The sequence below is a fragment of the Schistocerca piceifrons genome, chromosome 2, assembly GCF_021461385.2.
Source record: "Schistocerca piceifrons isolate TAMUIC-IGC-003096 chromosome 2, iqSchPice1.1, whole genome shotgun sequence".
In the NCBI taxonomy this organism is placed as follows: Eukaryota; Metazoa; Arthropoda; class Insecta; order Orthoptera; family Acrididae; genus Schistocerca; species Schistocerca piceifrons.
Window position 1 is genome coordinate 726885042 of NC_060139.1, and position 27989 is coordinate 726913030.

Sequence of the window (27989 nt, forward strand, 5' to 3'; positions counted from 1 at the left end):
CTTTCTTTGTATATCACTGTAGGATGCACAGAGCCTTTCGTCAATGGATTGAGTAAGCAGTACACAGCAGATGCCTCTTGCATTTTCAATAGAAGAAATATGGTATATATTTATAATATATGCGAAACTACTTGTTGGTAATTTGTAATGCAATGTGTCTGAATTTGGCTCATAGCTTCTGTTACTTAGGCCTATACAAAAGAGCACTAAATATTGAGCACATGTTGGCTACAATGAACTCATAACAAAATTAAAACGAGATGAACTAGTCACAAAACAGGATTGACAAGGTGTCATTATGATGCGCATTAAATATGAAGCTAATGTTTCCAACAATGAATGTACGCCTTGAGCTGTGAGATCAGACTGTTGTGAGAAGTTTTATTTCATATTCCCATTTGTTGGCTTTGCTACGTTACAAACGAATTTCCACCTTGCAATCTAATATGAATCTATGGTAAAGCGAAAGAGAGCTTGGAATCATTAAGATATTTTGGGTGGAAAACACTGTAGAAAACAAGTTCTGCTGATAGGTAGCAGTTGTGGGAGAGGTGTAGCCCAACAGTTTCAGGCTGCCAGGTCACAAGTTTTGTGACACAAAGTGCTAGTCTTAGTCAGTTACCTAACAGAAATCTCAGGACAGTTGTGTAAGGATTTCAACAGAGATGATCAATTGCTCACAGTTGAGGGATGTCTAAAGAAACTTGCTAACAAAAAAGAAGAAAGCCTCAAGGTAGATGTATCTTGGATTTGCTGTGCTGCAGAAAATGATTATTGCAGGTGACAAAGTGAGAACCACTGTTATAATGACCAGGGAAAAGCAGATGTTGGTGTGAGAGGTACATATAATCTCTGACCTAGGCTCAGCTCCAGTCCATCACCAGAATGGAGGCTTCAACTTTCACAATGCCAGTATACAAATGCGCTTAAATTTAGTGTTGTGGTAAATTCAGACTGACAACAGGAAATCAAATTAATGGAGACTCCCACTTCAACACCTAAGATTAGACAGAAACTGAAATCTACTTATTTCATCACAATATCAGGGAATATAAAATAAACTAAGTGGACTGTCAGTTGCTAGTGAGTCCTCAGCAGTTGGAAAGAAATTTTTCATTTGTCTGTCTGAGCGCCATATAACCATATAGCAATAGAAAACCTTAGAGTGACAATGAACTGTCGCATTTTCATAGATAACAAAGAAGAGGTCACTTTCACAAGAAACAGTAAATATATCAAATCTAAATGTATTCATCCTCATGGAGTTATTGTGATCATTACTCATGTCCAAATTCAGCCTACAGATCACTTTCCTTTATTTCCATTTGACCAGTTTTGGACTAGCTGCCCATCTTCAGACCTATTACAGCTGGTTCAAATTATAAATGCTTTCAAATTCAAGTTAGCAAGCTTCAAGAGTTTTGGGAAATTAGTTGTAACATGAATGTACATAACCTACCATTTGTTATAGTTACAGATTTATAAAATTAAAAAACCTGATTGGTGCAACACCTACCTACAACACTGAGAAACACACTGTTTGTAGAGAATGGGCTGATGTAATTCATAATAACTTCATCAATCACAATGCAAAATTTAATAGCATTAAAGAAGTTTAAAACAACTTTACAAAACCATTATGAAAAATTTGTAAAATATTTTGTAGAAGGATCGTAACGGGTGGGAAGTTCATAGCACTCAAAAGTGGCCTGTATGGACCGAACATTAAAGATGTTGCTAATTGTAGGAAATGAAACATTGATGAAGAAGTTATTATTATTAAAAACTTTAAAACCGCTTTAAAAAGTCCCAAAAATATCTTTTTCCATTTGGCATTACATTTGAAGGATTTATAATATGAGCCAACTGTAATTATAAAATAATTTTTTGTAATAGATTTGAAGATGGACAGCTGGCCCAAAACCAGTTTTATGTAAATAACGGAAAGCAAAATACAAAAATAAGTACTTTTGTGTAGCACGTGCTTTTGAGTTAACACTGAATTATATGGTTCTTGTTATGGTTACAGTGAACAGGTACCCACAAGGTAACTGGGAAATTGTCATGAAAACATTTGAAGCCCTATTGTTCTGTATGTCAGGCAGAAAGATTTGTGGTGATTTTAATGTAGACATCTTAAAGGAATCTGACAGGAAAAATGATGAATAGATGCAATTACCCACGTGCCTGCAGAAAATGGATTGGCGGATCACAAAGTACAGTTAATCACACTAAAAAAGTCAGCTATATGGACAATCCAGAAACCTTCGGAGAAAATGATGAGAGTAACCAATGATTTGGGAAGATTTTTGGAAATGCTAAAAAAAAGTTAAGTGAGGTCAAGTTTATGATGAACTTAATGCCACTTCATCATATTTACAAAGAAAGACTATCGTTAGAACAAAATAAGGAAATCTATTAAATAGCTAAAACAAGTGAGGAGCCTGGAGTACTTTCATATTGTAAACATGGAGGTGTAATGCAACATTTTAATAAAAATAGTTAAAAATCCAGGAGTATGCACATTTTGCCAGACAATAAAATGAAATCTGTATAGAATATTTTAAAAGAGAGGCAGAGAAAGAAGCCTTAGAAAATGACACTATTTCTATTGAAGAGAATGGAAAAACTACGAAAGACAGTTCATGTGTAGCAATATTAAGAAATAAAACAATGGAAAATCTATAATGGAGTAGTGACAATATTATGAAAAGGGTAGATTGCTACTCACCATATAATGGACATGTTTAATCGCAGACAGGCACAACAAAAAGACTCCTAAACAAGTAAGCTTTTGGACAAAAAGGCCTTATCCTGAAATAAGTAGGCAACACACACACACATGCCCATGTGGCCAGAGACAGTGGTACTTTGTGTGTGTGTGTGTGTGTGTGTGTGTGTGTGTGTGTGTGTGTGTGTGTGTGTGTGTGTGTGTGTGTGTGTGTGAGTGGATGAAAGCATTGATTCAAGAACTTCAGAATGAAAGCAGTGAACAAATATGGAGTAAAATTAATGAAATAAATAATTCACACACAACCCCATCTGAAACACAAAACGTAATTATCCTCCAACGCAAAATTTATTGTGGAGTTGATAATATGTCCAATAAAGCAATAAATGGTTCTTGCCATTTAATGTGTAACATTCTTGGTCATATTTTTAATACTTCATTAATTCAGGGTATTTCTCAGACAGATTAAAATATGCTATTGTTTGGCTTCTAATGAGGGAGATGACTCCAGATATCATCTGGCTAGTCTCACTTCTTATACCATTTTCCAAACTTTTTGAGGAGGCAGTGTAGACCTCCAGAATTGTCACTCACCTGTGTAGTAATGAGATAGTAAGTCAATTAGAGTTTAGTTTTCAAAAGGGTTGCTCTGCTGAGATGGCTATTTGTATTTACGTATTTCACTGGTGTGCATACTTTGTTAAACAGTAAAAAATCTAATCTTAACAATGATAATGAGCTGATGCATAAAAGTGAAAGACCTATATTTCAGTGAGAGCAAAAACTTTAAGATTCTTCCTTTATGGAAAGGAGTGTTCAAAAATCTATTAAGAATTCTTTTGAACCTACTAAGAAAATTTCCAGAGCATCTGATGCAGCCAGAAAGGTTACCTCAAAGAATGTTTTACACTTTATCTACATCACATTTCTGTAAAGCAGAGGAGAATATTTCTAACAAAATGTATCCTTAGAAAACCTGGAAATTTATTTAATCCTTTTACATAAAGTTAGATGATCTTTCATATGATACCCTTTCAGCAATTTTATCAGAAAGTAAAAATTCACTTGAGAAAACTATAAGCCTATGAGACAGCGTTTCTGGCCATAATTTACCTTCAAGAGGCAAACATTTTAGCCCTGCTGAGAGACATTTATAAAAGTAAATAAAACCACCCTAGCTTTTGGAACTATTAGTCCTTCCTTAGAGAGGAGAGGAATAGTTTTGGGGTGATTGCAAAGGAAGAGCAGATTACTCAGAACCCATTGTGAGAGGGATTCACTTGTTGTAAGGAAAGAAGGTAGGCAAAGATCTTTGTGAAAGCCAGCAATTCCATCTCATAATTTTGTACTTTTCTCATTAATGTGTTAGGTACACTATGCTTGCAATTACTTTTGAAAAGCTAGAGAATAGTGACAGTAGTTTATGATCTTGTTGCTCGTATCTGTTATTCTACTCTCCAAATTCCCTGCAGAGGAAAAGTAGGCATACAGTAGATAAAGGAAAAAAGTATACTGTATGAGAGGAAAGATGTTCCTTAACTTCTGTAAAGGTCAGTTTGATCGATTAGAAGAGGTGCACTGGGAAACCATATAATGTATATACTTTCTTTGCTATCTTTGATTTTTGCTGCTAGTATATGGGCCTGGTTTGGCAAAAAATATAAAAATCAGCTCAGAAGGAAACATACTACAAGCAATGTGATGAATAAAAATACATGTCATAACATGATATTTTCATTCAGAAAATGTGACAAAAATATAGTTTAATTAAAACCATATCACTAAATAATCTCCAAAATGTATGTGGAAACTGTAAAAAGAAAGGAAAGGAGCATCACATTAAAAGCAATTAACAGTACTTTATCCTACAACTGTCCAAGAAGTTCTTCTCCTAGTTTTGGAAGGAATGAAGCTTAACATTAGAAATGTCATTGGCAATGAGGCCAGTACCGTTGCCTGGAGCTTATTTATCACACTAACAGCTTACATCTATTCTTTTATTATTTTTTACATTCCTAGAATCTCACTTCATGTTACCAGTAATTGAAGTGTGTTCCCATGGAATTATTGTGACATACCTTGTGCTGTTTTAGCATAAATTAATTCCATCTTATTGCTCCAGTCTACTCAGAGTTTAATATATGGCAGGACATCAACTATTTTAGCCTGAAATGATTTATAATTTGGCATGGGCCAAAAGAAGGGAGTGATACTGGAGGGATCTACATATTTTGTAAACAGTAATATGCCACACCAGCATGTGAATGTAAAATCCACAGAATAAAAACTGATAGACTGCACGAAACATGAACACCAGCACATAGTATATTCTCCCTGTCAAGATGATGTAACTTCATGTCACATTGCTTCTGCTCCTCTGACTGCAACAAAATACAGGAAAAGGGTATTATATCAAGTGGAAACCAATTTCAGGTTAAATGAGCGCATGTCAGTTATTACAATGCTTGTGAGAATTATGTAGATACTTGTCACAGAGATGACGGTTATCATATTTCATGGTAAAAATATATTTGATGTACTATACTCTGTCACCCAGCAATAGCCAAGATTCTTTACTACAGTTATTTATCAAGCTCCATCATACTTTTTGTAATCTAGTGAACTTTCCATTACTAATTAAGTGGCAGCATCAAAAGCAATCCTCTTTTTTTGGACAGGACCCACTGCTGGATGTCAGAATGGGAAGGGAGCACAAGAAGAGACAACCATGGCACATGTTCCTGCTTCTGGCTCTTGTGAAAATTCCCTCTGCCTGGCAAATGGCCAGCATTCTCGTGATTGGTCCAGATAAACGTCCTGGAACTTACTGGTGTAGTTCAGGACAACTTTCACCTGAGGTGAGTGCTACCCAAGAAATCGGAAATATAAATATCTATAAAATTTAAAATATACAATTTTCAACTATTAAAGTCTAATGGCACGTACTTATTATGCATGCTAAATCAGTTTTGATGTGTTGTTCCATATGAAATAAAATTGTTTACGCATTTCTGTCAAGTTCCTTCACCGATAATTTTTGTTGATGATTTAGACTCAGATCAGATGCTTGTCAGTCATAGCACAAGACAATACACTGTAATAGATGAGTTTCTATTCAGCTCCCTTTTAAGATATTCATATTGCATTATCAGTTTTGAGATTATACAATTCAGATGTCCTTATAGTCACAAAACTAATAATGTCAAAGTGAATACCTTAAATGAAAGACATTTACCCAGTATAAAGTTAAAAAAATACAACTGAAGACTTAACAGAATCAGAACCATGACTAATGTTTTATTACATTGGAACAGTGCAGGAAGGAAAATTTATTGTAAACAAAAAATTTAAAACATTATGGATATTAGAAATCTAAGGCAGAATAGCATTAGTAATATGAAGGGAAAAAAACTCAGATACTTCATGAAAATTTTTAATAAGCATGCATCATCATGCTCACTTTTCGATAAAGAGGCAGAAGATCTCTGCAAAAAGCTACAGAAGCTGATAAATGGCAAGAAACACACTCTAGGAGAAAAAAGAAGCACCATGATAGAATTATCTGAATGAGATGGAGTCAGTAGATGTGATGTACATGTACCTACAAAAAAATTATTACAATTTCAGAAAATGAGCAAATCAATAATGCATTGATCCACCTCTGGCTCTTACACAAGCTGTTATTTGGCTTGGCATTGATTGATGTAGTTGTTGGATGTCCTTTTGAGGGATATTGTGCCAAATTATGTCCAATTGGCGAGTTAGATTGTTAAGATGCTGAGCTAGTTGGAGGCCCTGTCCATAATGCTCCAAACATTTTCAATTGCAAAGAGATCTGGTGATGTAGCTGGCCAAGTTAGGGTTTGGCAAGCATGAAGACAAGCAGCAGAAATTCTCACCATGTGTGGGTAGGCATTATTTTGCTGAAATGTAAGCCCAGGATGGCTTGCGACGAAGGGCAATAAAATGGGGCACAGAATATTGTTGATGTGCCGCTGTAAGGGTGCCATGGATGACAACCAAAGGAGTTTGCTTAAAGAGAAAATAGCACACTAGGCCATCACTCCCAGTTGTCAGGCTGTATGGCAGGCGACAGTCATTTTGGTATCCCACCACTGTCTGAGGCATCTCCAGACACATCTTTGGTCTAGAAGAGTGAGATTTTGAATGCAGTTTTTAAATTTTAGAACATTTCCAGGTGCAAATGTGGACTATGACTATAATTTATTGACTATGAACTGCAGATTTGAGAGTTTAAAAATGTGCGGCAGCAGATTTTGACTGCAAGATGGGAAAGGAATTCAGGATGAGTGAGTATGTCTCTCTCTTTCCTTCTTCAGTTTCCTTATACTTTCAAGCAGTGGAGCAACCTTGCTCTGAGTCAGTAGTTTTGAGAAATAAAATAGTAAAGGCACTAGAGGACCAGGCAAAAAGACAAGGAACAACAGAAAACCATGGATAACACACAAACCACTGAATTTAACTTACAAAAACAGACATATAAAAAATGACCCCCAATGAAAGAGATAAAAGGAAATACATACATCTAAAACATGAAATTAGCAGAAAGTGTAAAATGGCAAAGTAGGAATAGTTAGAATAGAAATCCAAAACTGTAGAAACATGCATGACTGCAGAAAGGTAGATGACAGCTGTACAAAAATTAAAGAAAACTTTTGAGAAAAGAGAATCATATGTATGGCAAGCCGTAATAAACAAAGAAGGGAAGGCTGAAAGATGGAAGGGATGTCTAGAACAAAGGAAATAAACTTGAAGTAAATTTTCTAGAAGAGAAGAAGTAGTACATGAAGATGACACTGAAGATATTATAATGCAAGAAGAATTTGACAGAGCACCGAAAGATTGAAATAAAAACAAGGCTCCTGGAGTAAACTGCACTTCCTGAGAATTAATGAGATCCTAGAGATCATGACAAGACTATTCTGCCTGCTACAAACATTATTGAGACAGGACTAATACTCTCAGATTTCAAGAAGAATGTATTAATCCCAGTTCCAAAGAAGACAGGTGCACAGAGATGTGACTATTACAGAACCATCCGTTTAATAAGTCATGATTGCAAAGTACTGACATCAGTTATTAACAGAAGAATGGAAAGGCTAATAGAAGCCAAGCTGGGAGAAAATCAGCTTGTGTTCCAGAGAAATGTAGGATCATGCAAGACAAAACTAGTCCTACAAATTTTGTTACACAACAAATTTGAGAAAAGCAGACCTTTGTTTACAGCATTTGCATATTTAGAGAAAATGTTTGACGGTGTAGAATGTCAAACACTCTTTGATATTCTGGAAGTAGCAGGTTTAAAATGCAGGGAGAAAACGGTTATCTGCAACATGTACAGAAACCAGGTTAAATGACAGGAAAGGAAAGTACTAGTTCATAAGGGAGTGAGATGGGGTTGTAGCCTATCCCTAATGTTATTCAATGTGTTTGTTGACTTAGCAGCAAAGAAAACTAGCTATAAGAATAGATTTGGAGAGTGAGTTAAAGTTCAGAGATAAGAAATAAAAACATTGAAGTTTGCTAATGACCTTGTAATTCTGTCAAAGATACCTAGGGTGTAGAAGATCAGTTGAACAGAGGAGACAGTGTCTTGGGAAGAGGTTAGAAGAGATATATCAAATAAAGTACAACAAGGGTACTGGGGTGTAGCCAAATTAAATTAGTGCTGAGGAAATTAAATAAGGAAATGAGACGCTAAAAGTAGTAGAAGAGTTTGCTACTTTTGCAGCAAAATAACTGACAATGATTGAAGCAGAGAGGATACAAAGTACAGACTGGCAATAACAAGAAAAATGTTTCTGAAAATCACAAATTTGTTAATATTAAATATAAATTTAAGTATTAGGAATTTTTGCAAAGTACTCTGTCTGTCAGAAGTTAAATGAAGATTATAAATAAAACAGAATTCTTTTAAATATAGTACTACAGAAGAATTCTGAAGTTTAGGTGAGTAGATTGGATAACTGTAGAAAAGGTACTGAATCCAATTGGGTAGAAAAGAAATTTATGGCACAATTCAACTAAAACATGGGATGACATGAAAGGATACACTATGAGACATGAAGGGCTTTTCAGTTTAGTTATGGAGGAAATGTAGGGGTTCAAATTGAAGAAGAGTCAATGGCTTATCCACAATATGTAGATCCTAATAGATGTAGGATGCAGAGATGAAAAGGTCTGCACAGGACAGACAAAGAATACTACAGTGCAGGGTTTTTGCTTTATTTATTACTACCACTAATGCTACAGTGTATGGTTTTTGCTTTATTTTGGTGATACAGTAAAGAATTTTATAGTATTGCTTGTAGTACTCCTTCATGTCTTAATAACAGCTAGACCTGACACAAGATACTTTGATCCCAGATGCTAGCAGCCCTTTCTGTTGACTTCATTATTATTGTCTCTGTCAACCTTGTGAAGAAAAGCTAGATACATAGTGCTGTAAGATATTTCTGAGTGTAAAATATGCTAACCTGTGCGAAAAAGAGTTTCAAACATTTAGCTGTAAATCATTCAGAGGAGAGTATAGTTATCATCTGGGTTCTGTCTGTCTGCTTGTGTCACCAGTAAACATTACATTTTTTGTGTTATTATGTGTGTGTATGATGTGTTTCTCTTTGTATTAAGCTGACATACCCAATATCATTGTGAAAGGATTCTTGGGTGAATAAATTACTAATACTAGTCCTTTGGAGTTAAGTCATTTATGGTTCATGTCTGAAGATGTTATGTCCTATGGGCCCTGAAACCATGCACCAACATGGAAGCTGTTAAAAGTGCTTGCTATGCTTGTATTCTGTTATGTCTAAACTATGGAGTAACATTCAGGAGAAGCTCTCTGGCAGTACTCAGTACATTTAAATGAAAACATGTCTTCACACTACTTTACTTATTTCCAGTATCATGCATTTACCTAAGAGAATCTGATTTATTTTTGAAAAAAAAATATAGTAGATAAAGACAAAAGTCTTCATAGGAACTGTGATGCCCACAGGCATAACACCAAACTCAGAAATAACTTTCACACATCCCACAAAAATACCAGAATGTGTCATTCCACAGAGGTTTGAAACTTTTAATAAACTTTCTATGAATAAAACGCTATACAGGATATGAACTCCTTTAAACAATCTCTAAACTTGTATTTACAGTTTCAACCCAGTGAGTGAATACATAAATATACACATTATGAAGTTCAGTGACTCACATTTTCTTTTTATACATACTAGCCAAGTTTATATCATATATTTAATTTAATTTTATGGATCGTAATCTATATTTGTATTACTATTTAATGTTTATATTTTTGCGTATTACCATTTCCACTGCATGGTTTGGCATTTATGCTTTCCATGGTCAATGTTTTGTCACAATGTGCGTGCAGAATTTACATATTTAGTTTCCTTTATGAGCTGTTTAAGGTGAAAGGTTTTATATGTTGAAAATACCAAACATCTTCTGTTGTTACAGATGTGCTATCCCATAGTAAAAAATTTAATGTAAATTTATTATTTTTTGTCATCAGCCCTATATCTTTGTTGGAACACAATATATTTGTGGGCTTCAATAAATAAAATATATCAATAAATCAAATGTACTAGCTAATATTAAGAGTAAGTCTCCAACAAAACTTTGTGGAACTCTTATTCTATAGCTTTCCATTCTAAATTAAGTTTTATTCCCATGGTACTGGCCAATAAGACCCTCAGCTTCCTAGAATTAATGTAAGTCTCAGTCCATGCAAACTAGATGTCTTTGTTGTCATGAAATTTCAGTTTTTCCAGTAGAATTTTATAATTCACACAAATGAAAGCCCTGGCTAGGTCACAGAATTCCCTGGGACAACCATTTATTTTTCCAATGACTGGCTCCCAAGCTATGCTTAACTGGAAGCTACTGTCTTTATTGAGGGTGTTGTCACAAATTTTTACCTTAATCACTTTTTTTTTACATTTTCCCACAAACTGTTAGTATACATTATTACAAATGTCTTGCTGCACGCAATGCAATCTTCATTTTCTAGAGTATGCTCTGCTACCTCTGGTTTCTCAGGGTGCTGATGGCAAAAACTTCTCGTGTTCTACACTGCTGTGTTCAGTTGTATGCACTGTCTGTCAGACACAAAACTTTCCACACCCACATGGTATTTTATATACTCCTGGCATTCTGAGTCATACTTTGGGCCTCACATGTTGCCGAATTTTTGCTGGCGTCTTGAAAACCAAATCAGGTTTGTGCCTCTGTAGGAGCTAGCTAATCTTCCCTGTTACTGAGCTACAGAATGGTAAAAATCCAAGCTTCTTCATGTCCTACTTGGTGTCTTCTGCTTACCTGTTTTCAGAAAGATGGTTTGTGTTTTTGCCTTTCTGAGACTCAGCAACAGGAAAGGTTAGTTAGCTCCTAAGGAGGCATACAACCAATTCAGTCTTCTGGTCTCCAGCAAAATTAAACAACTCATGAGGCCTGCAAAAGATGATATTGACTCAGGAAGACAGGAGTATATAAAATACAACAGCACTATGTTAAAAACGAGAGATGCTTTTGCCTTTGGTTCCCTGAGTTTGGTACCCTAAGAAATGTGTGTGTGGACACTTTTATTTGGATAGCACTGTGTAGAAAATGAGAGATGTTTTTGCCTTTGGTACCCTGAGAAATTAGCAGTAGCAGAGCACTGAATCACGTGCAACAGGATATTTGTATTGCATTCAAAGAGACATCTCTATTACACAGACTAATAGTTTCTGGGACAGCATAATAACAGAAACATTTGAGATAAAAATTTATGGCAACAACCTCAAGAAAGACAGCAGCCTGTAGCTAAGTTTGGCTGGGGATATGGCCATTGGAAGATTGATGAAGGCATGGTGGGTGTGCAATGAAAACTTTACCTTATATGGCACTGTAGCAGTCACAGTGATGATATGGAAGGCAGCACAGTTCTGGTCACATCAAGTGGTTTAAAATCCATGAGCTTTAGGCATAACTTCATTTGTGGAGTAAAACATGATTTTCTCTGAAGAGAGTCCTTTATGAAAGGCAAACAGGGTATTTAGGAGAACAGACTGTGAGAAATAAGTCAATATTACATGGTAGGTAACTTCCTCAAAATCTCACAAAAGAGTGACAGGAGTGAAATGAATCTGTTAATGTAGACACCCCCAAAAGCAGTAATACAGTGGATCTGTAAATGTAGGCAGTTTCTTATCACCATTTTTATATATGGATGTCATGCTTTATATTTAAGGCACAGAAAAATCACTTTAGCCATTGGCTTGTTATAAAGATAGGACAATATTTTTATCAGGCCAGAATAAGATTTAAATGATAAAATGCTCTTGAGCTTCTAGTCACATCAAGTGATTTAAGGTCCATGAGCTTTTGGCAGAGTACTCCTTAGCCATTTTCAAGTGGTGACTGTCTTTCGGTTGCTGCTGCCAGCCGTATATAACTTTGCTGCCTTCCATATCATCACTGTGACTGCTACAGTGAGGGGACTAATGACCTCAGCAGTTGAGTCCCATAGTGCTCAGAGCCACTGCTACAGTGCCATATAAGGTGAAGTTTTCATTTCACTCCCACCATGCCTACACCAACCTTCCAATGGCCAGATCCCAAGCCAAACGTAGCTACAGGCTGCTGTTTTTATTGAGGTTGTTGTCATAAATTTTTATCTCAAATGTTTCTGTTATTATGCTGTCTCAGAAACTATTAGTCTGTGTAATAAAGATGTCTCTTTGAATGCAATACAAATATCTTGTTGCACGTGATTCAGTGTCCATTTTCTAGACCATGCTCTGCTGTTGCTGATTTCTCAGGGTACCAAAGGCAAAAACATCTCTCATTTTCTACACAGTGCTATCCAAATAAAAGTGTCCACACACACATTTCTTAGGGTACCAAACTCAGGGAACCAATTCTAAAAAACGTTTGAGGGTACTCTGACATTGGATATAATGCAGCAAAAACTACTTATTACTGAAGCATGGGATACCACCTGTCTGCTTTTAGCCATGACATCAGCAACATGTCGAACTACCCAAAAAAAAAAAAATGGTATCGGACTCTTCAGTTGACTTTACTATAGCTCAAATGAAGCAAGCAATACCAAGAAACACCCAAACATACAAGAGAATGTGCTGTCGAACACTTCAGTTTATATCACCTCAAATGAAGCATGCGATTCCCATCAACCCCTGAACAATAAAGGAAATAGGTATCGTACACTTCAATTGACCTGTAATACACCTCAAATGAAACAGGTGAGTCCAATCAACCCTCCGACATACAAAACAATACAAGGAAATATTATCAAACACATTTATTATGGTCCACAGAAACTGGCTCAGTTTGCAAAAGTCACAGGAAGTGGTGGACCATGAATGCAGCCGATCTGATCTTGTGGAGGACGTATACTCTCACAGGAGATGGTGTACCCAAGAAAGGTAACAGGTGCGCCGAAGTTGTGGTTTATCATGATTAATTTCAACTCTGGTACTTGCCTGTACGAAGGCCAGGAGTAGCTCATGTTCCTCATAAGAGGAGGAGAAAATGAGAATGTCATCTAGGTATGTGTAGCAGTAAGAGCAGTTAAAGGGAAGTGAGGCGATGAAACATTGCCAAGTTTGAGCCATGTTTTAGAGGCCTTACAGCATGTAACAAAATTCGTGAAGGCCAAAGGGGATGATCGAGGCTGTTTAGGGTATGTCACTCTGTTCCATCGGTGTTTGTAAATATGTCTTGCAGCAGACCAAAACATTAAAAATGCATGCTCCACTAAGTAGTTGGATGAAATCCTAAATATATGGACTAGGATAATTGTCTATTATGGTATGCACATTAAAACGACAGCAGACACCACAGAGGTGCATTGTGCCACCCTTCTTGGGGACTAAGTATATGGCAGAAGACCAGTTACTGTCAAACAGTTGAACAATGCCTGCCGACAGAAGTTCCTCCACTGCAGCCTTAATAAGGCATTTTTTGTCTGGTGGGAGGCAATGTGCTTAAAGCACACTATCATGACAATTTTATGAGTGTGTTTTATTTCATAATAGTATTCATTTGTCTTGATGAACATGGCAAAGGGACTTCTCAAGCAGGAGCCAGTAGCACACAAGGGTCACAAACCTGAGATGCGATTGGTGTGGGCGAGGGCGAAGATGCCAGAGTCGTAAGAGGCTTATTGCTTCTGTCGAGATATGGTGGCATAGACAGTTGTCGTATGAGGTGTTATACACCCACGAGGGCCTGCTTAGCTATCAAGATGGTGTAATTCAATTCTGCATTGTGAGTGTGACAATCATCAACCACAGAGCACTTGGGTTGGAGCTGAGCGATGAAGTGGTGAGGCAGTTTACCACAAAAGAGCACTTGATGAGAGCTGTGTCAGTATTGTCAGAGGTCTGAGGGGGAGAGAGAGCTGAGGGAACGACTGAGCATGCAAAGTGTGTACCCAAAGCATGGTGCACTAAAGCAGATGACAGGAGACCAGGCAACTGGTCAAAGTGAATCAGGAAATCAGTTCCAAGTACCAGGTCTTCAAAATTGGCCATGTGGAAGGACCACATGAGTGGTTCACTGAGGATGAGTTTAATAAGTAATCTGAGCATGCCATCAACATGAAGTGATGATTTATTGGCTGGTTGAAGGAAAAGTTTGGTTGGTGTTACATCCACTACAGTGAATGAGAGTGGAACAACAATAACTTCAGTTACCGTGTCGACAAGGAAATGACGATGCAAGCATAAATCCAAGGTGACAGACAGCTGCATAGATTAAAAGATCAAACAGAATGGAACATCTGCAGGCACCCTTCATCTTCCTCATGAGCTGTGGCATATATTGTGGTCCATGCAAAGAGTTTGGTAAAGTGCTGGGAGGTCGGTAATTGTGGGCGATGTCCCTGAAAGTTACGTGGAACCAGCGTAGTGGATATACTGGGTGTGGGGCTGCACATAAGTCAGCTGGAACTACCGCTCTTCCTGTGGCAGCGAGCATGGGGAGCAGAGAGGCGCTGGCTCGGCAGCAGCCAGTGGACCTCGGCAAGAAGCAGCTGGTGGTTCATGTTGCTAGCTGCTAGCTGCTTTACATTGCTTGAGGTGAGCCTGTGCCCAACCTCTACAAGCCAATGGAGGAGGTATACGTGCTGATCTACCAACCTCAGTAGCAAAAACTGCACTGTATGAGGGAAGTAGGTGGTGGTGTCGAATAATGGCATATGCCTGGTCAGTCATTCACAGTTTATCCTCACGTGATGTTGAGGTATGAGGGAGCAATTGTAGTTGTATTTTCTGGAGCAGCTTAACTAATCACAATGGCCAGAGCACTAAGTCTGGCATGAACTCCATCATGACCTGAGCTCAGAGGCATTTCCGTAGCTGGGAACCAGTTCTGTCGCCTAAACTTTCATCATAAATGCTACCATGGATAGCATGTGCAGGCATACATGAAAGATGGTTGATGGGGAGTGTACTAGCAGAAGCATAGTTATTACGCTCGGGTGGTTTAGCAACAAGTCACTAATAAGATCAGTGTGGTCATTCAAATGGTTCACCAAACAAGCAAATCAAGTGCCATCATCTATGCTTCCAAGGTTATCCAACAAGATGTCCACCAAGGTAAACCATGTCATTGGGTTGTCCATTTGTAATGGCTGCGGCTTCAGAAAAAGGTCTGGAGGCAGAGCTTGTGGAAGAGTTGGTAGGGCGGGGACCACATGAGGGTTCGGAAAGTAGCATCCACTGGCGTCAACTGTACAACAGTGACAGGAGTGATGTTTTGATGAACGTCCAGTACTTGTGCTGAGGCCAGCACTCACAGATCTTGTGGAGAAGGGGCCTGCATAACCCCACAATGAACACATCACAGCTGGCACAGTAAAATCAAGAAGCAAGATGGGTGAAATGAAAGCAGCAGTTCTGCGGTGTGCTGCCAGTGATCTGTTGTCCATTATCTGTGTAAGAGGGACAGGCACATGTCCCTGAGTGTGACCCAACGTTGAAGCATCGACGACCGACGTGCATGGATTGCTGAAGGAAGGCGCAAAATTGCAATTTAGTGCCAAGTGGTGGGGCGGAACCAACCACGGTTGGTGCATTGCCCATGGTCTGGGTTGTGTGATAGGTTGAGTAGATGCAGAGGTATTCCAATGCAATTGATTTGAGTGTCCCATGTGCCGGTGCAGAAGTGGGCACATTAAATGGCATAGCGTGATCAGCGAAAAAGTCAGTGTCGAATGTGTGTGACGTGGTTTTTCTATTGACATTGACAAGCTTCTGGATTGAAATTACCAACAGTTATGATCAAACACTCTTTATTCATGCACAATAACCTGAAAATAAGACACTCTGAGCAAAAACGAACACAATCCAAACAACATCCAAAGCTCAATGAATCCCATGATAGAATACTCAGCATTTAGAGTTATTGGCATTTGATGGTTTTATGGTTGCTGCAAAGCACCCTCCCTCCTCTCCCTTCGAGTGTGGAGCACTGGGGAGAGGAAGAGGGTCTTGTCGAATACTGAGGTGTTGTGGGCTGCTCGATGGGTGTTGGTTGATTGTGCAGAGTAGCATTACCACCTATGCCATGGCTGGTCCGAATGTAAGGCATGGGTGAACGTAGTTGGGGAGGTTCATGCAGGGTGGTCTAGAGAAGGTATAGTCTGTCATGCAGTAAGGAGAATGGACTGGTCAACCTCTGTGTGTGCATTGGACTAGCATGGGAGTTGATGGTGTTGGAGATGTGGCAAAGAGGGGGATGGATACCCTGAGCATCCTGTTGGTGCTGAGTGTCACTGTTATTCCAGCTGCATCCATCCCATCTGAAATGGAGACTGTGCAGAGGATGGTTATTTGTGAATGAGTTGTGGCCTCAGGCGAAACATGAATGATGAAGAGTGATCCATCTTGGAGCTGTAAGGAAAGCTCATTGCACGGGTACCCAGAAATGTTGGAAAAACAAACCTTGTTGATGGTAGTCATACGGGGCACTGTAAGAAAAGGGGGAAAATATTGTAGGGCGGGAGAAGCAGTAGAACATACTGGGGAGGAGGAAGCATATGTATGTGCCTGAAAACTGTACAGCTGAGTGGCCTGTAGTACAGTGAGGTAGAAACTGTAGAGAGAGGAAACCAGAATCTTGTGCAGAAGGAACTTCCTGGGGAACATAGAATCCATTAGCAGGCGTCAGTGCCGGTGTGTGCTGCATCTGATGTGGCATAACAAAGGAGGTTAGAGTCATCTGTTCTGGAGGAGCAAACACTGGAGAAACAAGCTTCCTCATTGTACTGGTAATACCCATGGAAGAATGTTGTGCTTCACAGTTGAAAGTCAGTTTTGCAGTAGCGTCATCCTGCACTGTTTGGAAGGTTGAAGGTTTGAGCTGGCATAAAACCTGTAATAATTGATGCACAAATTGAAAAATATTCGGGTAACTTGGGGTCACCAGTGGAGTTTTCTATCGACATTGATGAGTTTCCAGATAGAAATAACCAACAGTTATGATCAAACACTCTTTATTCATACACAATAACCAGAAAATGACACAACTGACCAAAAATGAACACAGTCCAAATGACACCCAAAGCTTACTGAATCCCAAGGTAGAACACTGCTCATTGTAGAGTCACTGCCAATTGGTGGTTGCCACAAGACATTGTTAAGTGAAGTCATTGTCTGGATCTACTTAACTGAGAATTCCAGGATGTAGATAAGTACATAATCATCAGTATGTGCAGCAGACAGGTAGCAAAAATGTTTTCCAGTCAAAAACAATTGAGCAACAGAATGAACATCAATACTGTACTGCTTCAATTGTTTTATGGCTGTAAAACATGTTTGCTACCTGCCTGCCATACATTTCAGTGATTTTGTACTTATGTACATGCTGGGACACCCAATTATGTAGATCTGGACGATGATGTCACTTAAGAAAGTTTAATTGTACCCAACATTGTTGTACTTGATAATGGCTTAAGGCTGAAATCATGATGGTAAAGTAAAATAAAGAAGTCTCTCCACTCAAATGATGGAAATGTCATTCAAATATTAATACATGACTGTGACCCAAAAATATAAAAGTATTATTTTTAGTTTTGGTCCTACTTTTGTGCTGAAAACTTGTAGTGGAACTTGGTGTCATTTACCAGTTATTGCTACCCCTCCCATCTACTATGGCACATAAACTTAGCTCCTATGGAATATTTGCTGTTTATTTTTTACACAAGATTTACTATACTGTCAGTGAGTCCTTTACTATCTGTGATATTGAATTTAATTTATTGTACAAAATATACCTGTACCCTGCTCAACCAGTTGTTGATAAACTGCACATCCTGATTTTTACTGCACTTGTATTTTCTCTCACTTCTGATAACTTTACTATATTCCATTTCATAATATTAATACCAACTTCTGTCTCCATTAACCAATTTTTTGATCATAATGTTCTGCGATTTATTGTCTGTAGATAAAATGCAGTAGAAGTAATTGGCATTATTATTTATTTAGCACACATAATGTAGAAAGGCCTGTGTACAGGATCAGCCAAGTGTGCCCTGTACCCTAAAACCTTTGCTTCAAGTTCTGTCAGTCCACTACCCCCAGTATTCTTTCACTTTGGCTGGTATGCCAAAATACCAGGAACTTACACAAGTCAATTAGACCTTGTATAATGATACCCATATTATGCTAGCTCATCAGAACCCAGAGATTTTGATGAAACGTGTGTAGTGTTAAACTTTGTTATACTTATGTTTCCCTCAATTTTAATCACAGCCAGCATGCTTGTACATCTTAGAACAAAGAATTTACATAATCAGTTCTCATGTTGTGATTCTTGAGTTTCTCCCAGCATATTTGATAATCAAAATATCCACGGGTGTACTGCCGGTCTACAGTGTCCAACAGGCACAATATTTTGGCAATCATACATGTCGCCATCATCAGGTGAACTGACGGACTGAGCTCCTGTGAACGTGCCGGCACGGAGATCCGTACACTATGGCTGCTCCGTGGATTTTGTTAAATGCCTTGATAGCTTCAGGTTGGATGAGTCAAATATCATGGTGAGTTTTGACGTCATTTCCTTGTTTACGAGGGTACCCCTGCGAGAGTCACTAGAATTGATTAGTCACAAGTTTGACGAGAAGACCACTGAACTTTTTAGGCATGTCTTGACTTCCACATATTTTCTTTTTAATGGAGAATACTACAAACAAACGGAGGGAGTCGCCATGGGTAGCCCACTCTCACTGGTGGTAGTGAATTTGTACATGGAGAACTTCGAGGAGGAAGCCCTGTCGTCATCCGAATGGAAACCTACTTGCTTTTTCCGTTACGTGGACGACATGTTCGTCATCTGGCCACATGGTATGGATAAACTCCTTGACTTCCTTACACATCTAAACTCCATACACCCCAACATCAAATTCACTATGGAGACTGAAACGGAGGGTAAATTACCTTTCCTTGACGTCTTGGTCAAAAGAAGGGTTGACGGCACCCTAGGTCATGGGGTGTATAGGAAGACAACGCACACTGATCTGTATTTGCACGCAGACAGCTGCCACCACCCTTCACAGAGGAATGGGGTACTTAAAACTCTAGTACATAGGGCGTGCACTATCTCTGACGCAGAGAGTCTACCCCAGAAAGTGGAACATCTGAGAACTGCATTTAGAAAAAATGGGTACTCAGAGTGGCAGATTCAACGTGCGCTCCGCCCAACCACTACAGCACAACCTGTGGAGATGGATGAAATCACGAGGGAGGAGGTAGGCACTGCGTTTATTCCATATACAGGCACACTCTTGGGGAAAATCGCCCGCATTTTGAAGAAACACTGGGTCGGAACTGTGTTTTGTCCTCCGAATAAAACTCGTGCACTGGTGGGGAGCGCCAAAGATGACCTCGGTTTGAGGAAGACCGGCGTGTACCAGATTCTGTGTCATTGTGGCAAGTCATATGTTGGTCAGACGATGTGTACCGTCAAGGATCGATGCCATGAACACCAAAGGCACACTCAACTGATGTATCCGAGCAAGTCAGCAGTTGCTGAACATTGTTTGTCGGAAAATCACGCTATGGAGTATGAACGCACAAGGATTCTGGTACAGACGTCGAGATACTGGGACAGCATTGTTAGAGAGGCCATCAAAATTCGCACCAATGACGACCTCATAAACTGTGACTGTGGCTATAATCTTAGCAACCAGTGATTGGGTTAATCAAGAGTAAATCAAGCAAACATATAGTTGTGACAACCATGGCGGACAGAGCCATCACTCTGATGCCATCTCAGACGCTTTCGCAATCTGTTCCACCACGCGACCATGGTGCGGGGCGCGGACAGCAGAGGGAGTGCGCTGCGGGCGGAGGGTATTTAAATTGGCCGCTGCCGCAACCGAACCCAGTTCCCTCTGAGCAGCCATAGTGTACGGATCTCCATGCTGGCACGTTCACAGGAACTCAGTCCGTCAGTTCACCTGATGATGGCGACATGTATGATCGCCGAAATATTGTGCCCGTTGGACACTGTAGACCGGCAGTACACCTGTGGATATTTTGAGTTCTCATATTGATCATCTAGCACCAGAGAACTTGAGTCTTCCTTCTTTCTTTGTTATGCTCAGTTAAAGAGCACATTTGAACTTATTGGCTCGGTCTGACAGCTCCTTTTTCTTCTTCTCTTCCCAAAATCTCTTCATTAATTCATTTTCTTGTTTCCTACATTCCTCTGAGTGCTGTTTTCCAATGGATTTTGTACCTTTCTCTGTGAATGTGTGATATATAATTAGGATTCCAAAAACTTTGCATTCTGTGGTGATATCTTCTTTGGCAATCATTTCTCATAAGTCCCACTTAACATCTTCAGACCAAGTGATTTTTTACCTTTTCTGACTCTATTATATTAAACAGATTCTTTCAGTGAACTTCTCTATTGCTTTGTACAGGTCTGTAGTCATTCCGTTCATCCATATGCCTTTTATGTTAAGGGGAGCATAAATTTTTCTGAGAATTTTTCACTCTTCTTTTGAAATTTCATCAATTATTTTTGAATGTCATCCAAAATAACTGTCTTGTGATGCCAAAGTTTCACATTATGGGATATTACCCTTTGACTGTAGTGTTTCCATGTTATCCTGCACCCTTTCTGGAGAGTGGTGGCTCTTTCTAAATTGGCTTTACTGCCTAGTCCAGATGGTTTTATGATTTCTCCAAGGTCTTTAAAAGAAGACACACATATAATTGCCCTACATTTCATTTATACTGGGGATCTTGTGATATTTTTATGTAAATTTTCTATCAGATGAGTCTTTGATGCTACGTCATGTAACTTTTCTATGGCATACCTAGGCAGCAGAGAAATCAAGCCAATATTGTCATTTAGCAGTTTGCCACACAGTCTTGGTGTGACTCATAGTTCACTAAAAGCCTGTACTTTTGTAGATTTGAGCCCTTTCATATTTGGTCCTTACACAGGAATATTCAGGACTGTAGCCTTATTGATACTAACAGCTGCACAAAATGAATGTCTAGAGAAGACATTGGTATGTACCCTTACTTTTCTTTTTGATCTACAGTAAGATGTAAAATGCCAAATCATGTTACTTTTATATATTAAAGGAAGAGAAATCTACTGAAAATGAAAGATTAAGGAAATTATTAATCTTCAAAGTTTTGGGAAACTTGAAATGACATATAAAATAAAATAAATACAATGTAACCTATTTTGATGCTTTGTCAACATGTTCTAGAAAAAATTCAGCTCTAGTGTATTGTATATACTGTTCTTTCATTTCTGTTACAGGATATACTGAAAGACCCATGCAGCACTTATTTAATATCTGACATGTTGCCAATCAGCACAGTAAATTTTACAGAAAATGTAGAAGTTTCACCCTGTGGATATACTGAGTTTCCTGTGGATCATTACCACACATTCAGTCAGGTAGAGTAGAAATTTAACATCTCAATCTTTTAATGCAATGTTAATGTTTATGCTTGGAATATAACAATGTGATATTTGTACATCCTTCAATTTACAAAAGAACTATTAATATATTTGTTTTCATCTTTAAAATCTATCTCTTCCTAATTGTAAATGCTTTGGAAAAGGAATTTTCTTAATTTGACTCACATAATTTTGAATTCCTGTATCTTTCTGATTACACATAATTATTTGGATCTGCTGAAAATGTGTGACTAAAATCATTGTTAGACAGTAAGTTACTATCTGTATATAAAAGGCGGTGCCCAGCCTGACTGCCTCACTCACTCACTATCTCATTCACTCACTCATCTTCACCCAGTCCAAAATTTTAAGGATAGAAACTTGAAATTTGGTGAATATGTGGATCTTGTACTGTAGGTGTTGTTCAAGAATGTATTTTTCGAAATTCCAACCCTAAGGGGGTGAAATAAAGGATGAAGGGTGTAAAAACACGGTTCACGTTTTCCGTCGCACTTCACATAGTGTAGACCGGGAACTGTCTGCTAGACATGCCCAATGTGAACTTGTGAACTGACTGGGTGCGGCCTGTGCTGCTTGAGTTGTTGTTGTTGTTCCGCCGGCAGAGGTCATGGCCGAATTCTCGCGTGCCCTCTGATGGACGGGACTCTACTTGCGACAACTACTGTCTGTGACGCGCCGTGCCGATGTGCGCCTCCTGCGATCCTTCTGGTGGCTACTGAAAATGGATTTTTTAAAAATGTCACTATTCAGGCAATTTTGAAGGTAGACCTAAGAAAATTAATATTTGGTTTCTCAGTCAGAAATAAAGAAGTATGTGTTTCAGCATTTTTTGGAAATTTAATGCAGTGGGGGTGAAATAGGGGGTGAAAGCTTCTTATGAAAATGTGTAATTATTGGAGAACTACTAAAGTGATTTTAAAGCTACATCTATGAACATTGGTATTTGACTTGTCAGCTACAAGTAAAAGAATATGTGTTTTTGTTTTTGGAAGTTGACCCCCTAACGGGATGAAACATTCTATAAAAAAATATTTCATTGCGAAAGCATTTTTAAGGCTAAATTTTCAAAAATTGGTGTTTGGCTTTACAGTTAGAGATGAAAGAAATACATGTTTTGCTGATTTTGGAAATTTAACCCCTAAGGGGGTGAAAGATTGTCAGACTGATTCACTGACTCACTATCACCCAGCCCAACCTGCTAATGATAAAAATTTGAAGGTTGGAGAGGGTGTGGATCTTATCCCATAAGCATCATTTAAGAAGTCATTGTCTGAGATTCCGCTAGTAAGGGGGTGAAATAAAGGTTGAAAGGCTTTTTAAAAGTATGTCTCTATTAAGGGAATTTTGAAGCTAGAATTATGAAAACTGCTATTTGGTTTCTCAGTCATAAAATTTAAAAAAAATATATGTGTTTCAATGCTTCTGGAAATTCAACCCTTAAGGAAATGCAATAGGAGATGAAAATGTTGAAGAAAATATTTCATTACATAAACAAAATTTAAAGCTAAATTTATGAAAACTGGTACAGTAGAACCCCTCTAATCCGTCACCTTCGGGACCGGGATGATGGTCGGAACGAAAAAAAGGTCGGATTATCCGAAAAATCTAATATTTATTGCAAAAAATATAAAAAGACATTTAGTACAAAAAATTAAACTATTTAAGAACTAAAAGACGTCTACAGTAATCTAAAAAGATGTTTTTTACACAGTGTTAAACAATATATTAACTAAAAAACGTTTACACACACTATAATATGTATTGGTTTTAAAAGGAAAATCGACAAACAAATTACAGTACTGTACTTTACTTCATAACGTATAAATGATATATACTGTAAACTAAAAAATGTTTATAGCACTGTACATAAAAAAGAATTTTTTTACAAAGAAATAAACTGCTGTATGTATATGCTAAGAAATGAATATACTATATGCATTGTTTTTACAGTAAAGACAAAAACAAATTACTTGGAAAAAAAGTCAGTGATATATTTTTGTTTAGCAGATGTTAGTCTAGATTTAGCTGCAGTGTCCCTCCATTTTTTTATCCACGAAACGTCCTTTAGAATTGAAGTTGGATTCTGCTCGATGTATTGAAGGGCAATGTCAAAAGCGTTTTTTGCATTGGTGTGTGAAATCCGGGTGGGAGGTTCGTCTTCGCCGTCCGAGTCCTCATTCACAGTTTCCTGGCTAACAGTGGCACCAATCTCGTCATCATTGAGCTCTTCAAAAGTGTCACAGTCTTTGTCACATTCGTTGATCCACTCTTCAACTTCAATGGCAGGGACGTTTGGCTCCAGAGTTTGTAGATCTTTAACGATTTCCAGTGCGTCGTTGTTTTGCTCATCTTCAGTATGCTCATTTTCAGTCATAACTTGTGGCCAAAGCTTACGCCATGATTTCTGCAGTGTGTAATGTTTCAGTTCATCCCATGCTGCAGCAATTGTGTAGATAGCATCTATGATAGTCAGGGATTTCATTGCCTCAAATAAGTTATGACCTCCTTCAGATTTTTCCAAGATTGAGCTGATATACTTTCTGCGATATTGCCTTTTTGACCATTCGATAATGCCCTGATCCATTGGTTGGATGAGTGAGGTCACATTAGGTGGCAGAAAGAGAGTTTTTATGTCCCCTTTCACCAAATCTTCCTCAGATGGATGTGATGGTGCGTTATCCAACAGCAGTAGAGCACGAACTGGCAGATTTTTTTGCTTCAAGTCTTTTTTGACCGATGGCACAAACTTGTCAAAAAACCAGGATTTAAAAAGGTTGCAGTCCATCCAAGCAGATATTTGATTGCGGTTATAAACCGGCAAGGAAGATAAGTTTATATTTTTGAATGACCTTGGCTTCTTAGATTTGCCAATGACGAACAAGGGGAGCTTGTGGGTACCATCTGCGTTGCTACAAGGAATGACTGTTATTCTGTCTTTTATAAGTTTCATTCCTACCACGGATTCATTTGAAGCTGAGAGCGTTTTTGTTGGCAACATTTTAAAGTTCAGCCCCGTCTCGTCGATGTTATACCCTTGACAGGGTAACAGTTCATTTTCTTCTACAATTTCTTGAAACTTAACAGAAAACTGCGGCATCAGCAGATAGTTTTTCACTGGAAATAGAAACAAATCGGACACCAAGACGAGTTCTCCAACTATCAATCCAGCCTTCACTGGCAGCAAATTTTCTTCCGGCTTCCAGTTTTTTGTGCAAAACTATCGCTTTTTCTTTGAGAATTGGCTCGGATATTGGAGTTCCTTTCCTTCTTTCTTGTCAAAACCGCATCCACAATTCCTTATCAAGCAGTTCAATTTTAGGCTTTTTTTATGTTTTGTGATTCTTCAGTGTGATTTCACCATCAGTCGTAACTGTATAGGATTCAATGTCTTTCTGATTCTTACTGCAATCATTAATTGTCCAAACAGCTACATTCAGTTCCTTTGCAATTTTTTGGAGTGGTTCTCCTTCGTCCAGTCTTTGTAGCACTGCTAATTTTTCATGTAGTGAAAGAGTTACGTGTTTACGTTTGAATCCAGACATGTTGAAAAACAGACAACTGTACACACAATGAATCTACAGTAATAAATACTGTAGAGAACACGGAATAAAGCAAACAATGACGTTTTTTAATCCCAACAAAGGATAAAACTGCACGATAACGTACAGTATAACAATATGCACAGTGATAGACACTGCAACAATGGCCCAACAGGCGTCCACTCAGTGACAAGTCAGCACAGGCTGGCGAGCCTGAGCATGGTCGGACTAACCAGAGTGACGCACCATCCAAGGTCGGATTAGAGGGGTTCTACTATATTTCACTTCTCAGTTAGATATAAAGAAATATTTGTTAGGGGGATGAAAGTTACTATGGAAATATCTTAAAAAGAACAAAACAGGCATGATTAACAAAAACTGTCGACTCCAGCTACCAGAATCACTTTTAGTCAGAAGTACATTCAGAAAAGACCATGCTTATATGGCCATAATTAACGTGAAAAGATTAGAAGGTGGTGCAATTTTTGAGCAGCATAAAAATTCGATTAAATAAAAAAAGTAAAAAAAAAAATGTTGTCTGCAGGCCACGGAATCTACACGAGTGAAGCAGTGGGTGCTAAGCTAGTTTTATGTAGAGGTTGTAAGATGTATGATTCAAAATAACCCCTGATAAAAATGTTTCATGTTTAAATTCATACAGAAGAGAGTAATTTAAACCTTACCTGTAAAATTTGCAAGAAACCGTGATGGAACAAACAATGTTACAAAATGTAAAAATCTACAATATTCCTATCATTATCTCTCCTAATATGCTTCTACACCTAACCCTCTCAGCTTTTACTGTGCAGAAAGGAACATACAGACAGTTACAACACAGAGATGAAATCTCTATACATAACTTGCTAGCATCATGGCTTTGTAAAATATTCTTCGTTATTAAAGTGAAATGTCTGGCTGTCAGTAAGGAAATAGGTGATATGTGTAGCTTGTGAACTGAACAAATGTAATTATGTGTTTTGGTGCCAAGTTAGTCTTTAATGCCTTAATAGATGCTCCACTGATCTGCTTTTCCTCTTATATCTATATTTACAAGACTACTCTACAATTTACAGTTAAGTGCCTGGCAGAGGGAGGATGACCTTTTGAACTTTTTCGATGTCTTCTTTCAGTGCAGTCTGCTAAGGATCCGATACCACACAGCACTACTGTAGTTTCACGAGAACGATATTTTCTGAATCTGTGCTGACTACGTGTCAATAAATCATTTTCTTCGAGGTGCTTCATAATGTTTGAATACAGCATATGTTCCAAAACCCTACGGCAAATTGATGTTAGTGATATAGGCCTGTAAATTAATGGATTACTCCTACTTCCCTTTTTGTTATTGGTGTGACTTGAGTAATTTTCCATTATTTAGGTATAGATCTTTCTATGAGCAAGCAGTTGTATATAACTGCTAAATATGGAGCTGTTGTATCAGCATACTCTGAGAGGAACCTGGCAGGTATACAATCTGGGATATTTCTATGCTTCTCATCTTGGCAGTTGTTCTTGATTGGAATTCAGGAATATTTACTTTCTCTTCTTTGGTGAAGGAGTTTCAGAAAATCGTGTTTAATAACTCTGCTGTAGTGGCACTGTCATCAGTGACATCACCATTGTTATCGCGCAGTGAAGGTATTGACTGCATCTTGCCATTGGTTTTCTACCAGATTTCGAGATGGAGTTTTGTTGTGGAAATTATTAAAACATTTCACATTGAAGTATGTGCTATATTTTGAACTTCTGCAAAACTTTGCCAGTCTTGGGGATTTTGCATTCTTTTAAATTTGGCATGCTTTTCTCGCTGCTTCTGCAACAGCAATCTGATCCATTTTGTGTACCATGGGGGTCAGTACCATCACTTTTTAATTTATGTGGTATATATCACTCAATTGCTGTCAATACTATCTCTTTGAAATCATTCCACATCTTTTCTACACTTACATGAACAGAACGGAAGGAGTGGAGACTATCTCTTAAAAAGGCATTAAGAGCATTTTTATCAGCTTTTTTAAATAGATACACTTTACGTTTCTTTTTGATGATTGTAGGAGTTACGGTATTCAGCCTAGCAGCTACTGCCTTGTGGTCACTAATCCATGTATTTGTCATGATACTCACTATTTGTCCAGGATTATTTGTTGCTAAGAGGTCAAGTATGCTTTCACAACCATTTACACTTCGAGTGGGCTCATGAACTAATTGTTCAAAATAATTTTGTGAGAAAGCATTCAGTACAATTTTGGATGAAGTTTTGTGCCTGCCACCAGCTTTAAACACATAATTTTTCCAGTATATTGAGTGTAGATCAAAGTCACCACTGACTATAATTGTATGAGTGGGGTACCTGTTTGAAATGAGACTCGTAAGTTTTCTTTGAACTGTTCAGCAACTATATCTTCTGAGTCTACTTCAGTTTCACTACAAGACAAACTAACATAACTAGCTCTTTATACTCATGAAGTAATGAGTGCTATCGACAGGGGATGTCAATTTGATTCCAGAAGGCTTTCGACACTGTTCCTCACTGGAATATCGCCTCAGTTGTTGGCTGGATTCATGTTTTCCTGTAGAACGGTCACAGTTTGTAGTAATAGATGTAAAGTCATTGAGTAAAACAGAAATAATATTCGGCATTCCCCAAGGAAGTGTTATAGGCCCTCTATTGTTGCCGGCCGCTGTCGCTGAGCAGTTCTAGGTGCTTCAATCCGGAACCG

The 27989-nt window shown here is 38.2% G+C and overlaps 1 protein-coding gene across 4 annotated transcripts in view; it reads left to right on the plus strand.

Annotated features, from left to right (window-relative positions):
• LOC124777261 (organic cation transporter protein-like) overlaps positions 1-27989 on the plus strand; it is a 320726-nt gene that overhangs the window by 163814 nt on the left and 128923 nt on the right. For all 4 annotated transcript variants that reach the window (XM_047252588.1, XM_047252589.1, XM_047252590.1 and 1 more), the window contains 2 exons: positions 5410-5589; positions 21566-21706. In XM_047252588.1, coding sequence (XP_047108544.1) covers positions 5410-5589; positions 21566-21706 — 321 coding nt within the window. The remainder of the gene's footprint in view (positions 1-5409; positions 5590-21565; positions 21707-27989) is intronic.